This window comes from Patiria miniata, unplaced genomic scaffold (assembly GCF_015706575.1).
Source record: "Patiria miniata isolate m_02_andy unplaced genomic scaffold, ASM1570657v1 HiC_scaffold_28, whole genome shotgun sequence".
Taxonomy (NCBI): domain Eukaryota; kingdom Metazoa; phylum Echinodermata; class Asteroidea; order Valvatida; family Asterinidae; genus Patiria; species Patiria miniata.
This window is the reverse complement of record NW_024037067.1, coordinates 7,767,080-7,782,532: the sequence shown is the minus strand read 5'-3', so window position 1 is coordinate 7,782,532 and position 15,453 is coordinate 7,767,080. Positions and strand designations below refer to the sequence as shown.

The window sequence follows — 15,453 nt, the reverse complement described above, 5'->3', positions numbered from 1 at the left end:
ATATAGTTGGTGTTTCTATATCATATGAAAGGGCATGGACGGCGATCTCGATGGAGGGGGACATCCCCCCTCCCCCTCCCTTCCTATTTTTTTTTGGGGGGGGACAGGGACGCCATTAGCGATAACCCGCAATTATGTATCCAAGTCCGTGTTTATGTTTATGTTTGAAAAGCTTCCCCAAGAGTCAGATAGAGTCAAGTCAAGCCCTCTCCCCCCCCCCCCGGCTGCTTTTTTAATTTTCTAAGCAGCTGGTCCTCCGGTCACGTAGGGTAACCGTAACAGGGCGTGGTTCCAACTAAAGAAGGGAGCGACTTCAGGGCATTATATATATAACGATGCGCTTGGGTTCCCGAATCCTATTAACTTTTGTTCTCAAAATAAAGTTTCTTTGTAGGTCAGTTTTGCCACATTTATTTGATCTTCCAAGAAAGAAATACATTTATTGCATCCAAATATTAAGCTACATGTACTGTAGGATAACAAAGTTATACAAATACTCACTGCTTGTCCAATTGCCTTTACGGACCGGAAAATATTACTATTCTAACTTCGTAAATTCTATTTAAAAGTATTAAAATACAAGTGAAGACAATGCATGCAGAGGGTATATAAAAAAATTAATTTAAGACAGCTTTATACACATTAAGAAAGGGGCATGTGTGCACGCGGTTGCAAATCGGCGTAAATAACAAATAACGTAAGGTTTTATGCGGTTTATACTTGCTGGTGGGCCACACACAATTTCCAACGCAAGGATTTTAGCCAAAGTACTTCAGATCGGCTTTATAGCCTCCACGGGTTGTCGACCTGGAGATGAGAGGGTCAAAATACTCAAACTGCATCTCAGGAGCCGAACTTTGTCTGGAAATCACGACCAGCATGATCCGTAGATGAAATCCGATCTAAAATAAGCGCCTTGACAATAGGCTATCATGCACCTCATCCTTGACACGTTTGCTTTCAACATTCTCGGTCACTATCCGATACTCAAATGGGTAAGAATCCTTTCCACATTTGAAACTTCTGTCCCTTTAGCGGGTATTGCATTACTGTTTCAGCTTTATGGCCCCATAGTCCCAGATCACTCAAACTTCCAACCCACGACCTCTTCCTTCTTAGCTCTCCTGTAATCTCGGGTGCACACTGTCCAGGCGGGATTCCACGCGAGATTTGTAATATTGACCGCGATATTGGTGTAGAGCGGGGTCAGACTGACTCGGACTGGCGGGTAGATCAGGTTGGATAGGCCGTCGGTCTTCAGTCTCTCTCGGGCGTAATCGAGAAGGCAAACCCTGAAAATACAGAAGAAAGCATTGGATTGAATTTCATTAAGCTTAAATGTGATCCCTGATTAATGGCTTCAGTATGTTCTGAAGACACATATCGGTCGTGCCCCGTTTGAATTACTTGGCTATACAATCGACCAGCACTACAAGCGCCTTTGCGGCTGAATTCACATCCGATAGACAAGCCGTGTTAATGCCGCCCGCAGTCAAGTTACATGTATTCAGATCGGCTGCAACCTTCAAACTTCGCCCCTGCCCTGCAAACAGGGCTCTGGGAAGGGATGATGAGCTTCACAGAATATTGTGAAGGAAGTACGCATGGCACTCTGGGTAACTTATCATGAGCTTCGCATGCAGCTAGCTAGCGCTTGCTACGCGAGTGTGTGCGCTACGTGCTACGTCGGAGGTCACGCAAAATCTATTTAATGAGAGCTCAAAGAGATCAGCCCTTCCCAGCGTCCTGTTTGCAGGCCAGGGGTGGGTAGGAGCGAACCTTCAAACACCTTCCAATGTTACCTCTTCTTATTCTTGGGGGCACTCTTGTGATGCTCAGCGATGACATTGTAGAACCCCGTCACACCCCAGGGTCGGGTCTTGAAGAAGCCGTTGGCTTGGATTCGTATCAAGATATCATCATCCTCCCCTCCCCACCCCCAGTAGGCGTTTGGGAACCCGTTGAACTTTTGGATCTGGGAGCGAGTGAATCCGGTCACGGCGCCGAAGAAGAAACTGTACTGCAGCCTGCAAAATGGAGCGGTTAATCACGATCACTGAGACGCAATGCGAATGATGAGATCTTTTCAAAATACATCACATTTTAGGCTTACAAATACGGTATTATCAATGAACATATTGAAAACTTTCTCTGAGAATAGTATAAATTCCTGATTTCCCAAAACGGTGGTATCATACCACCGTTTTGGTATTTTTTTTTTTACCTACATCAACGTGAAACACGTAATTCTTGTTTCATCATTCAGTCCTATACCGGTATGGGCTTTGTAATACCCCTGTACTGTACTCATTGGCCCATAACGATCACGTGTTAAGTTTATAAAAAAGTATTGGCACACTCCCTGTGGGATATCACGTACGTACGGTACGGTGCGTGCGGTGTGAAACGCTTGTATCGTTGGTACCCACGCTATTTTCACCATGTTTTCGCTCATGAGTGGGAGCAGCGAACTAGCAGGCGATCAGCTGTTTCGAGCAGGCAAAATGCATGTGAGTTGACATTCAATTGTCATGATTGTTGTCTTTACTGCTGTTTGTTTTCGTGATTTTTACATCAAAATTTAAAGAATCAGACGTTTTAAACTCCCTCGAGGCGCATAGCTACCTCGGCCTTCGCCTCGTGTTTAAAACGTCATATCCCACATCACTGCAGTCAACATTTGTTAAATAGCCTATAGCTGATACCTTTGGAAGGCAATATATTTGTGGTACATAATTATCTCTGCATGGTTTGTCAACTTGGCCTTCGTATATAATGGCTTTTCAAAGTAAACCTATTAGATATAGTTCAACACGAATTCGGCGCGTGCACGGCCGAACGGAAATCCAGTGGGACGCCGCAGGTCAAATTGTCTTCTTTTTTGACGAGGAAAAGCTAAAAAGATGTTTAACATTATCTTATAAAGATCCTTACACTTTAATAACACAATCCATTCACATCGGAGACGACCTTTCTTTGTCAGCACCCGGCCTCTGTTCGTGCTCTTCAACCAATTTTGATTGTTTTTATATGATTTATGTTAAAGTGCTTACCGCATGCTCTTATAAAAATAGAGTTTGTTCTCCTAATGAATTTTCAAATTTTTTTTGTTTTGTTCCAAGGAAAAACTACTTTACTCCGATTTTGGGCGTCTGCAACCCTCTGAAAAAAAGGAGTTTTCAATTTGTGCACAAATGAACCCGCCCTGCCTGAGCCGATTTATTGTCTGGCAGCTAGTCATTCGATTTTGTGAAGAAATAATTTAATAACTAAACTTCTTTGTTTGAAGTCTCATTCAAAAGTGAATAACTTTTATATTGCTAGGAAAATAGCAATTGAAAAAAATCAAATGTATTTGTTCGAGGTGAAATTCCAAAATGGCACAGGGAACGAATCTTAAAGAGAAAACTTCTGGTCTGCAACCCTCTGAAAAAAAGGTTTTTATTTTGGGTTACTGACGTATACAGACCCTGCCATATCTATATACATGTAGAATGGCTCCCTACATTATGGATTTTGATACTGGAGGGAAACCAGTCTACCCAGGAGAAGTGAATTATCGGGCTGCAAATTATGTAAAGTAATTACTAAACGTGAGGCGATTTCTCGTTCGATGTCTCGTTCAAAAAGTGAGTCACTTTTTTACTTTTCGGAATAGAGAAAGGGAAATTTGACAAAAGCACGGACAGTGCATAAGTAAAAGAATGTTTTTTTGAAGGAAAATGTGCGTACTTGTAATTCCATCTATCGGCGCCGGATATGAAATGCCTCGGCATGTGGCTGCATCCATAATAGTTAGCATCATTCAGAGGGAGGTGGTCCACATCATGGAAGATAAAACAATCCCAATGCGTGAAATTCAGGGCTTGTTGGAATCCTACATTCATCAGCATGGCTCGGTTAAACTCCAACTCGTTAGCCTGTCCGAAAAGTCGAAAGTTTTCAAAGTTAATGTGATACATCTGACGAATGAGAAGGACGATCGCATGATCGCTATAGAAGATGAAGCTTATAAGAACACAAACTTTGACACGGATGCACATGAACAAATGAAAATGTACAATGTTTTATAAAATATTTCTGGAGAGCAATTTTAGACTTATACACAATGCATATGGACAACCATCTAGCAGGTACAGATACAGAATGTTATAATATAGTTTCACTTCAAACAAACATACTTGCAAGGTACATGAAAACAAGAATACGAAATTGAATGTATATGTTTTCACACCGCGGCACCGGCGTGAAGTCAGACTGGATGATGATGCCTAGCGGCGGTGTCCAGTCAACTTTCTGAGTTTCTGAGAAATGTTTTACAAGAAAATGGCTTTAGCAGATGGAAGCTGCATATAAACACTCTAAAGAGTGAAAAGTCACTCTGTTCGATTCACACCGTCCGTTTGAAACTAGGGAAAAGACGAATAAGAATGAAATTCATTCAATCAGATATATCGAGTTTTTACTCGAGTTTCCATGTGGGGTGATCGTCTATTCCTATAGTTATACACTCCCTGGAACTCCTTTGAAATTCGAAGAGATAGAGGGCTATATTATATCAGAAACAAGTCGATGGTCTTACTTAAACGAGCAGCTAGAACGGAAATAACAAACTTAAGGACTGAATTGTGTTCTCCTGGATTTTTAATTTGCCATAAGGTGCCAATGGAGTTCCAGAGTGCCTTTGAAATTGTGTTGTGACAAAATGTAACAGAGAGAGTGCTGTAAGCAAGACGTGAACGTACAAGGCGTGGGGCACCGGTGCTTTATGGTAAGGTTCATAACTATGACAAATTTGTAGCCTCTTTATTGCTGTCCACGTGGCACTGCAATGTTGGCCTATACCACTGACTCTGAACCTAAATCTTTAAGCTTTACAGTGTAGGTTATATGGAAATGTTAAAGGGAATGTACAACATTTGCTCTTGCTGCAATTTTCAGTAGTAAATAGATTTGGGAGACTAGAATGTTATAGAAAATATTGTTAAACTGACTTGTTTCACGTTTTGGGCTTGAAGATGCTGGAAAAACCAAGAAAAACATCATGTTCTTGTAGTCTGGTTCCCTGACCCCACTCAAGATGAAACGGAGCAGTTTGTCGACTTTGGGGAATTGTAAGGTCAGAGAATCAGTCTAGCAGGCTTGTACTTTCACAGGTGTGTAATCAATTGCAAAGAAAATGCGGCAACACTAATTATGAAAAATTAAGAGCAGTTTTTGAAAAAAAGCCAATTTTCTTGAAAATGTCAGCACACCAGGAGCCATGATTTTACAGGATGATTTAGAATGTCATTCCCTAATAATCCAGTAAGATATTTCGTGATAATTTGATCATTTCGTTTTTGATGTTTGCAAATGTTGTATCTTCCCTTTAATTGGTCTCAGCCATCATAGCCCAATCCACGCTGTGTACAATGCATGTATACGTAGGCTTCTTGAGCCTTTTTCCTCATAACAATTTTCAAATATAGCGCCCGATTTTAGTGTTGAGGTGCCCGGAAATCACATTAGAAATTATTCATAAAAAAAACAGATAAGAAAAACGAAGTGATTCATATTGTCATTGAAGAAAAACCAGCTATCACGGTGGGCCTCGATTTAACCGCTGCGCGAAACGACAGAAGACTTTCACATCTCTTGGAAAAAAAAATCTGAAAAAAAATCCAGTGGTAAGTGATTGGTGATTGAATCACTGTCTTCCCTAATTACAAAATGTACTTCCGTTCCCTTTCCGTATCCTTACACAGTTTTTTCCCAGACAAAAATTGAGTGGCCATTTTCCAGACAGAACATTAATCAAAATACATTCCCGATATCAAGTTTCTTTTCCAGAAAAAAAACTGAGTGGCCATTTTCCAGACAGAACATTAATCAAATACATTCCCGATATCAACAGTTTCTTTTGAGGGAAGCAGTCGTCGACGCTCGTTAATTTCTTCATAGCATGTGTCACATAAAACTGCATGGCTTTTTGCAATTCTGATCCGGCCCGGCTGTGCACCCAATTAATTCCTGCCAATGGGATGAATGAAAACACATCGCTTGACTCATGAAAGCTTTCCTAATGGACATACTTCCCGATCAAGTGCTCATAACTTTTACTAAAGCAGCATCGGCGCATCCTCCGATAAATTAATGCAAAACGAGGGGCTGAGAGTAATGCCTAGCTCTATGGTGGAAACCAATTACATGTAGATGATCCTGTAGGCCTATAATGACGTGAGCCAACGCTTTTCGTTGTCATCATTGAAAAATACATTGAAGTTCATGTACTTTTCTTAATTTCCGTGGTATAATATAAGCTTGTAATTTTGCAGCGTGTAAGAGGAATACTGTGCAATCAATGTTTGTGATGACATCACCAATATTATTCTATCAGAAAACAAAACAACTTCCTTCTTTGTGACGTGTGTTGATTCACGTCTTCAGTATAAGGGCTTGTAAATGACTAACCAAAATAAAAAGTAATTTGTATAGGTCGAACCCTGATAAAAAGAGCACTGTTAATGCAACATCCTGCTTATAACAAGGAAAATGTTAGGCCCCAAGTCTTTGTTTTTCTTTGTTTTCCTTTGTTTTTCATTACTGATAATACAAGGTACCTGTTATAACAAGGTAATTTGTAAAGTCCCAAGGACGTTGTTATAAAGGGTTCTCGACTGTATAGCGAAATGGGTAAGGGTTTTTTCGCAACATGCCGCACAAAGTGTATGGGGATGGATGCGCGGGTAAGTCAATAAAACACAATCCGAATGTTGAGATAGGCCTACATGTAGAATGACAAATCGATGCATGCAGATACTGCATTTTCAGGTCGTGAAATGTATCTCTTACATCCCTCCGACGGCAAGATTGAACATCATTCACACTTCTCAAAACAGTGCACCTGAAGCGTCGCCGTAGTAACTTGAAGCCACGGTCGATAGCGCGAGAAGTTTATGCCATACTAAATCGGGGAAGACTTCTATCCGTGGATATCTGGGACATCTGTTTCCGTGGATCTGTTTGTCATTTACATGTAGTTATTGAGAACACTGTCCATTTCTTCGTTGAAAAAAATCCATACCGTGCACACATCAATACGGACAGAGTGTGGCAGTTTTCGTATCAGGATACGCAACACGTGTTTCATTGGAATTTTAATCATACACTTACAGCGCTAAAAGCTACTCTTGGTGAGAGCTTCATGTTGAAAGTTGAAACATTCCTATCAGGTTGAACAAAGAACTTGACAGGAGTGGGAAGTTGAGCTTAAAGTCATCTGGAACTTCACCCGAAGATTGAAAGAGATGTACCAAGTCAGTGTTGTCATTTAGTCAAGTCCATTAGAATTGCAGTCACAAATAAGTCAAGTCCTTTCAAGTCCAGCCACAAGTAATAGTGAATGTCACAAGATATAGTAAACAAGTAATAGTGAACAACAACAACAGTTCATTTGAATAGCTTGTAACTTGACTACGGACTGAATTGGACTTGTGAAGACTATAGTGATGGAAAACTCGACAACACTTCCAGGGATGGTGCAAAGTGCAGCTTAACCCTAGAACGGCAGAACATTTTGAGCTAAAGTGAGATTGATACTAATTGTAAATGTTTGGATCAGATCGAGCAAACGGAAAGGGGTCGAACTCGTTGCCACATCCGCATGGATTTGGAGATGCGTGGAAAGAACGAGGTTGAGTCGCATGAAGGAGGCAGTGTCTGAATCCTTATAGAACACATCATTACATGACTATATCTCACCTGTTCGATGACGTAGATTCCGAACTCCAATTTTTGTCGCTTGAGAAACGGCACTATGTTTCTCAGAAAAATGGGCAGTTGGAAATATCTGTCTCTAAAGGGAACAATAACTGCCACCTGTAAAATAAAAAAAATAATAATAATACATGTAGCCCAAAAATGACAAGAAAATTTCATTAATCATACTTTTTGTAGTCTGAACTATGTGCAATTTACATAATACGATTGGATATACCAAAAAGGTAATATTTCAGTATCATTATTTTTTAAGATATTACTTTTAAGCAACCCTTTCTAAAAAATAGTTTGGCACAGTACTATATTTACCAGCCGGCAACCATCTAAAAATTAAGGCATACCTTCCATCTTGGATGGCACGTGGCTGGTATCCAGTGTCCTCCGGATACATAATAATAATCATCAATTAATACTCCCTCGGAGAGCGCGTCGGCGACAGAAGTTGGCGGCTGTTTCCTGCGTGGTCGTCGGCCGCCATGTGCGGCATCAAAGTACATAGATTGAACCAGTTTGTTATCCGTCTTGAGATAGTTCCTTATAGAATTCGTGGATGTTCGTAAGACTTCCTCTTCAGCATGGTAAAGTTCTGTCCAATTCATGTGTAAGGTTACGTTACCGTCTGGTAAAGAAAACAAAGAAAATGTAAGATTATCAGGAGAACTGCCAGATCATTATTGTCGAAAGACACGACTCATAATGCTAAGCCCATTGGATATAACTTATATATACAACTTACTCACTGAGTCACTGACTTGACTCACTTTCACTTGTGAGGCAGGCAGTGCTATCGTATAGGGTTACCCCGTAACGCCAAACATGAGCTACATTCAGTCCATTGTGTAGACCAGATGCATGACAGGACTACCAGTGAATAGCCATTCTGAATCAATTGAAAAGAATTGTGTGCGCTTTGGGACCAGCTTTTCTAGGCATGCATTTAACAATTGTTGACTGCTGTGATGTGGGATATGACGTTTTGGACACCCGAGGGCCGCTATGCGCCCCGAGGGTGTTCGCCGAGGGTACATGCGCCCCTTGGGTGTTCAAAACGTCATATCCCACATCACACCAGTCAACATTTGTTTTGTAAATGTACCTATGTCTTGGATCCTTTGGATTTTGAAAAATCACGAAAACAAACAGCAGTAAACACAGCAATCATGACAATCGACCGTCAACTCACATGCATGTCGCGTGCTCGAAACAGCTGATCGGGATCATAGATCATATAGAATAAAAAATATTTTATATCTATGATCGGGATCAGACCTGCAAATTCGATGCGTTTTACGTGTGAAACGCGTACGTACCGTACGCACAAAGTCATAGCACAATCCCACAGGGAGTGTGCCATGACTTTTTATAAACTGAACACGTGATCATTGTAGGCCAATGAAACTACAGTATTCAAGACAGAGCTATAACAATATCTTATGACATTCTATTTATTTAACTAACGAAAAAGAATCTATACTATACTTCACTGTGATGATATGAAGGGTGTTGCAAACATCTACATGTAAATACTTAACGTAAAGACTAAAAAGTGGTCAATGCATCAGTAAAACTAGTCATTCAACGAGCATGAACTGAACGTACTTCGCTGTTAAAGGGCTCCGTTTGTGTAAGATGATCATACTGATGGCGTCAAATATTTTTTTTGTAATGCTTTAATTCCAAAGAAACTCCATTTTCTATTCTAGCTTACCACTGCCAGCGAAATCACTCTCTTCGCAAAGTTCATCTGTTTCGCCATACCTGATATCTGTGGTATTTAAATATAAAAATAACAATAATTCTGCATATTCATATAGATCTGCAGTTTAATTGAGGTCTCTTTCTATCTCTCGAACGTGAAAAAAGGGATTGTTGGAGTACTTTCTTCTATTTTTTTGTGGAAATAATCCATATTACCAATCGACTGAATTAGGTTGATTGATTTTATATATACCTCATGAACACGCATGTGCAGTCATTCATTCTCACGCACTTATAAACATGTGTGGAATTGCTAAAAATGAAGCCACGTAATCCGAACTTCAACACCCAAAACCTAAATCATTCATGTTTGAAGTAGAAATATCCTGGAAATCTTTTGGGTTTTTTTTCATTAGAAGTGAAGCACGTTAACCGGAAAGACATTGAGTGTTTCTCATTCTGCCGTAGTAAATTCAATGTTTGACCCTCGACGACGGATGATTGCAAGCAGTGGACAAATGGTGGGTGGCTGTTTGAATTTAAACAAAACAAAAAAATACCAGAGATCACGAATGTTCGTAGCCTCGTAAATATAATGTACCTGACCTCCTATAGCGGTCTTTAATTTCCTGACGGCGTTGCATTTAATCTATCAGTAAATGTTTTTATTAAAGAACGGCTTAATTTCCTTGCCTTGGATCGATTTGATTTACTGCACGTTAATAAATGTCCAATTCGTTTGAAGATCTCGGCCTCAGTAATTAAATTGTCTTCTTGGAATGAAGTGCAAACAGGATGACGAGGACAAAATCGTATATCTTTTTTTAATTCGTTGTTGCTTTTTGTTACGGAAGTCGATCGTTGCGCGCATGCGTCACTCGTCAGTTGTCTACCGAATGGTTCTCGGACTTTTCATCCCTTTAAAAAAAAATCATCCATCATAAAAGAAAATGTAATCTATTTAAACAAAAAGGAGTGTGGAAAGTGTAAACAACATCACCTCACCTTTACTACGTATGGACACTCTTTGGTTGGGGTCAGAAACGAGGTCAATGCTTCTGCGCAATCTGGTCAGCCAATGAGAAAAGCCGTGTTCTCCACCATCTTGTTCCACACCTTGGCATTGTGGGAAAATAAAAAGAAAATGCATACACTGTACTTTGAAGACCTGTGTGTTTCCCAATCAACTCGAGGTTCAAACTTAACTTTAATGCCATGAGTAGTTTCTTTTGCAGCGAAAAAAAATTCCACTTGTCTTTGGGGTGAAGATTTTTTTTCCTGTTTTGGATGAAAAGAATTATTACTGCCATCCGAATTGGACTAATTAACAGTAGAGACGACATGTACCGCTTTCGAATTTGATGGAGTTTTCCACACGGATATTGGTGGCGCCCTTGCGGTAATATATGGGTTGAATGGTTTCTATATGTGGGGCGCTCTTTAACATTTTAGTTACTGATATACAACCACTGTACTGTTGTCATTTTGTCATGTCGTCATTTTTGTCAAACATCGTATTGATAATAACTTCATTTGTTGTCACATCAATATCACCACATGGTCTTTGTCATGGAAGAAATGTTGGAACCTGACGCCACTTCATATAATTTCAATGAAGGTCAGTCATTGCAAAAATAATGATAAGACATGAATCTGGGACTGAGAAACATTTCCAATTTTGTTAGGAAACTTACTTGGAAAAAATTCTTGACTCTCCACAGACTTTGCACAGAAACGCTGAAGTGGCGTCAGGTTGCAACATTTTTTTTCCACTTTCATTACCACATCATTGTTTTCAATTTCAATAACATTTATTTCCAGCAAAAAAAAAATAAGTCCGATATATCATTGTCAGATGGAGGCATGATCATGAGAAGGCAAAGCTTAGGTCACGCCTTGAAACACTGGATAACAAACAGCCCGAGAGACAAACACGCGGCATACGTTCAAAGATGAAAACTGGACGGGACAATGAAAAATAAAGAAACCCATCCACCGTCACCCCATTAACGAAGGCCTCACCCCCTCGTCACCATTTGACCACCATCAACCCATCATAATAAGCCTGGTCACCATCACCCCCTCTCAGTCCCCTAATTTCCCATCCTTACTCCTCACATCCCCATCATCACCTTCACCTCTCTACTTTCACCACTGTCTACATCCTCCAGTCTTCCCATACTCACTGTCTAGAGACCGCCAGAGAACGCCTGTCGATACGAGAGCAAACCCTGCAAGGGCCCACATCAACACAATCAGCGTTCTGCCCATCGCCTGGGACTTGAGCGAGCAGTAGTACCTAGCGGACTTGGGCAGCCATTTGATGAGCCGACTCATCATTGTGACCTGTATTGATATACAGTGCAGGGTGTTTTGAAGTCCAACTTGTTCAATTCCACAATCGCAAATTGTCCCAGAATTCTGCAGAAATATTATGGAGGACACCAGCGATTTCTAGGCGTTCTTGATCTGGAAGATTTCACATGTGGTGGACCGTACCACTGTGACCCTTCAATGTCAAATGCTATACCGGCATATTTTCTAGCATAAATTAAGGTTTTGCAAAGGTTTCTCGAAGCCTTTTCAAACCATACCACCATCAGTAGGTCAAGTTATTGGGCACATTTCTTTTTCAAATCCAGTGGATTAAGAGAGCAATACCATCGGTTCCAAAGCGACGATGAACTCAGGTTGAACTTCAATGGATCATCAGTTGGAACTTTTCGGCGTGATCTCGTCTTGATCGGAGGTTCATGTTATCTTATCCAGATGACCACTATCTCATGGAATCCAACATGCATGATATCCTGTCCACGTTATCTGTCCAATCATTCTTATGTCAAATTGCCAACCAACGTTAACTACAGACTGCACAGCCACAATAATACCGTACAATATTCCCTCCTTTATAGCTTACAAGTGCCAACGCACTTGTGTGCGCTGGGTGTGATTATGTCCACAAGGATTATGAATGACCACGTAGCAATCAAAGAGCAAAGAATTATTACGTAACCAATGAATAGATGAAAGGAAGGCACGCAGTAGACTAACAATGACGTAGTCCCTTGTGCTCACAGTGAGAGCAGTGAGGTTGTGCAGTTTGAAATCAGAGAACTATAATAACTCTGTTTGAAAAAAAAATATAGACCTTTTGCGAAAGTTAGAGACCACGGGTTTTGTATCACCAGGATTGGTATGAGTAGGCATAAACCTTAAATGAAAATAAACAAGTGAGAGTGCACAATAAGCTTTACTTTGACCGCCTTGCATACTAATGACTGTGCGTACAAGCCCGGGCCGCCGTCCCACACGAAAATCACGCGCTGAAAAAAATGACCAAATCCCCAAGTTTCCCACACAAAAATAGCGCGCTATATACCACGTGACTATAACTTTACTACACATTATAATAATTGTCTCCATTAGTTTTCAAAATGTTCATGAAAAACTTACAAACATTGTTTGTAATGTATTTCAGTTCTTTTGTTCGATTTTTTCTTTAAATTGAAATTTGGTAGTTATATCTTATGGGAAACTTAAGGCGCTCATTTTTTGGTACATTTTCTGGGGACAAACCATAGGGACAGACATATGCAAAATAGACGCGCATGCGCATCGATCGAGACAAAGCCCATTTTCCGACAACTTTCGTCAAGATTTGGTCAATTTTCAGGGGCGCACAGGACCGACCGACCGACCACCAAGTGACATGTAGATGCTTCTGCCAGAGCTTAAAAAGAACATCCCGGCCCCTGAGCCACAGACGCATTTAGAGGTCTTGTATTCCTTTGATTGGTGTGAGTTAACCTTTTGTTCATCTTACCAAATTAATATAACAAACACCCTCTGAGACGCCTGTATTAAACGCATCATAACGTTAATTGAGAGCACTATCTCAAAAAGGCTGGTATCAAAGGCTGCCAGCCAGCTTTTTTCCTTTAAAAAGTTATACATTGTATATTGGACCACGCCTGGTTTTTGGTATGGCTTTCTGAGCTGTTTGCACATTGGATGGCGCAGACGTCAGCGGCATTCTACGTCCATGCTATGAACAATTGATAATCAGAGCGAACTTGGGATGTTGGTCCGTGAAAGAAGAATTGTTGATGATGCAATTATGTAGCAGCATAGAGGCCATGAGCGTCGCGAGGGGGGGGGGGGCAAGGGGGGCACTTGCCCCCCCCCCCCCCCCGGAAAAGCACCCCCCCCCCCCCCAAAAAAGGGGGGGGAAGAAAAGAAAGAAAAAAAAGAAAAAAAAAAGAGGCGCGAAGACAAAGTGGTGTAAATTTAATGAGTTGGGGGGGGGCAAAATGTCCCTGCCCCCCTCTAAAACTGATAAATCGAGAATGTGTTGAGAAATACAAGCATTTTTTGGCAAAACAATTTTTTGCCCCCCTCTAGAAAAAATCTTGGCGACGCCCATGATAGAGGCTACATTCCTCTGATGGCTGGAAGTCTGAAGTTCGAAATACTTGGATTGAGGGGGCATGGGCGTCGCTAGGATTTTTTTTCGTGAGGAGGGCAAAGCACGTTTCCCCCCCCCCCCCCTCCCCAAATCCCTGTACTTTTCCAGCATATTCTCAATTTATCATTTTATCGAGGGTGGGCAGGGGGACATTTGCCTGCCCCACCTATCAAATTAACAGCAATATTTCCTCCTTTTGGGGTATTGTTTTGTTTTGCTGCTTTTCCGGGGGGGAACAAGCCCCCCCCCCCCCCCCCCGCCCCCACGACGCCCATGTAAAGGGGTACGATATAGGACGGCGGTAGGTGATCCTACAGATTTATAATCTACTGGTTTACTTTTCTTTTTACCGTTGTACAAAATGTTCCCGTGCTTATAAACTCACCGTACAAAGTGCTAACTGAAAACCACAGCATCAAAGTCGACGCTGTGGCAAGCAGGGTCAGCAGCCAGAACACCGCCTGAAAATCCACCAGTTTCTCGGTCAGGAAACACGGCTTCGTCACAGTGCCAACTCCCAATGTCATGGGCCCGCCATTGTGTTGCACCGCTCCCCACTTTTGACAAGCCTTTCTGGTTAGCTCCACCGACCTCTTCGTGACAAGAATGAGATTGTAGAAGAAGGAGGCGAACATTTTCTGCAGAAGTCGGTGGAGATAGCTTTTATGTTTCATAGTGACGGTTCATCAGTAACTGTTTGATCGATACCTAGTACCTCGAAGTCATCGGAGAAAAGTGCTGTTTCTAATTTCTTCAAAGTACAAGTTGATCACGTTCAAGCATGGAAAGTATGTTTAAGCACAAGAATACAGACAACCACCAAATCTTCTATTTCTCTCAAAACCGACGAACTCCTTTGGAAGATTTCCTTCTCTCATACTTCATTTCAGATGAATTTATTGTTGGCATGTAGCTGAATTCAAGCTTGAATATTAAGTTTCAGGTTATCGGCCAATATTTGTAATGTGCCCAGTCGACAGTACAGCCGAGCCTTGCATGCGCTATCAAGTTAATAATTAACTTAATTATGATTGATAAATGAAATGGAGTTGCTATGACTGGGCTGAAGTACTAGTCGGAGGCACTGGTTGTGCTATAATACTAGGTATTGGACCTTTATGTTTACATTATGGGTGATAATAAATAGAACCCACGTACATTTATTTGCAAAGTGGCGCACCTTTCCCCGTCCCTACCGCGTGGTCCTATTCCAGGATAGGATGGTGGAGACGAGCCAGTGGCGACCCTTTTATTGCTTGGAGCTCGCCTCGCTAGTCGCTAGTCCCCCACCCCAATTATTTTTTCTTGAAAGCGATGTTAAAACTTTGTTTAAACAAAGAACAGAGTGTTCGGATCCCTGCACTTTGATAAAAAAAATAATAAATCGGAGGAAACTTGACGATTTCAATTGGGTTCCTGGTTGTAAATCACACAGTCCTGCAGGGGTGGCATATGATGGCAGACCAACGCCTGTGCAAATGTTCTGTCACGATACATGTCAGCTTCCAGATGGAGGATTTCTGTAGAAA

At 41.2% G+C, this 15,453-nt stretch overlaps 1 protein-coding gene across 2 annotated transcripts; it reads right to left on the bottom strand.

The window, feature by feature from the left end:
* Positions 1–383: 383 nt before the first annotated feature.
* LOC119734840 (beta-1,4-galactosyltransferase 6-like) lies at positions 384–14,871 on the bottom strand. Of its 2 annotated transcripts, none has more exons than XM_038208420.1 (8): positions 14,310–14,871; positions 10,465–10,575; positions 9,470–9,526; positions 8,103–8,380; positions 7,744–7,860; positions 3,733–3,920; positions 1,803–2,027; positions 384–1,292 (listed from the first exon to the last, which is right to left on the bottom strand). In XM_038208420.1, the coding sequence occupies exons 1-8, from the start codon at positions 14,596–14,598 to the stop codon at positions 1,082–1,084; spliced, it is 1,476 nt and encodes a 491-aa protein (XP_038064348.1). In that variant the 5' UTR covers positions 14,599–14,871; the 3' UTR covers positions 384–1,081. The 2 variants fall into 2 exon arrangements, with proteins under 2 accessions (XP_038064348.1, XP_038064349.1); XM_038208421.1 differs by lacking the exon at positions 14,310–14,871 and adding an exon at positions 11,646–12,419.
* Positions 14,872–15,453: the final 582 nt, after the last annotated feature.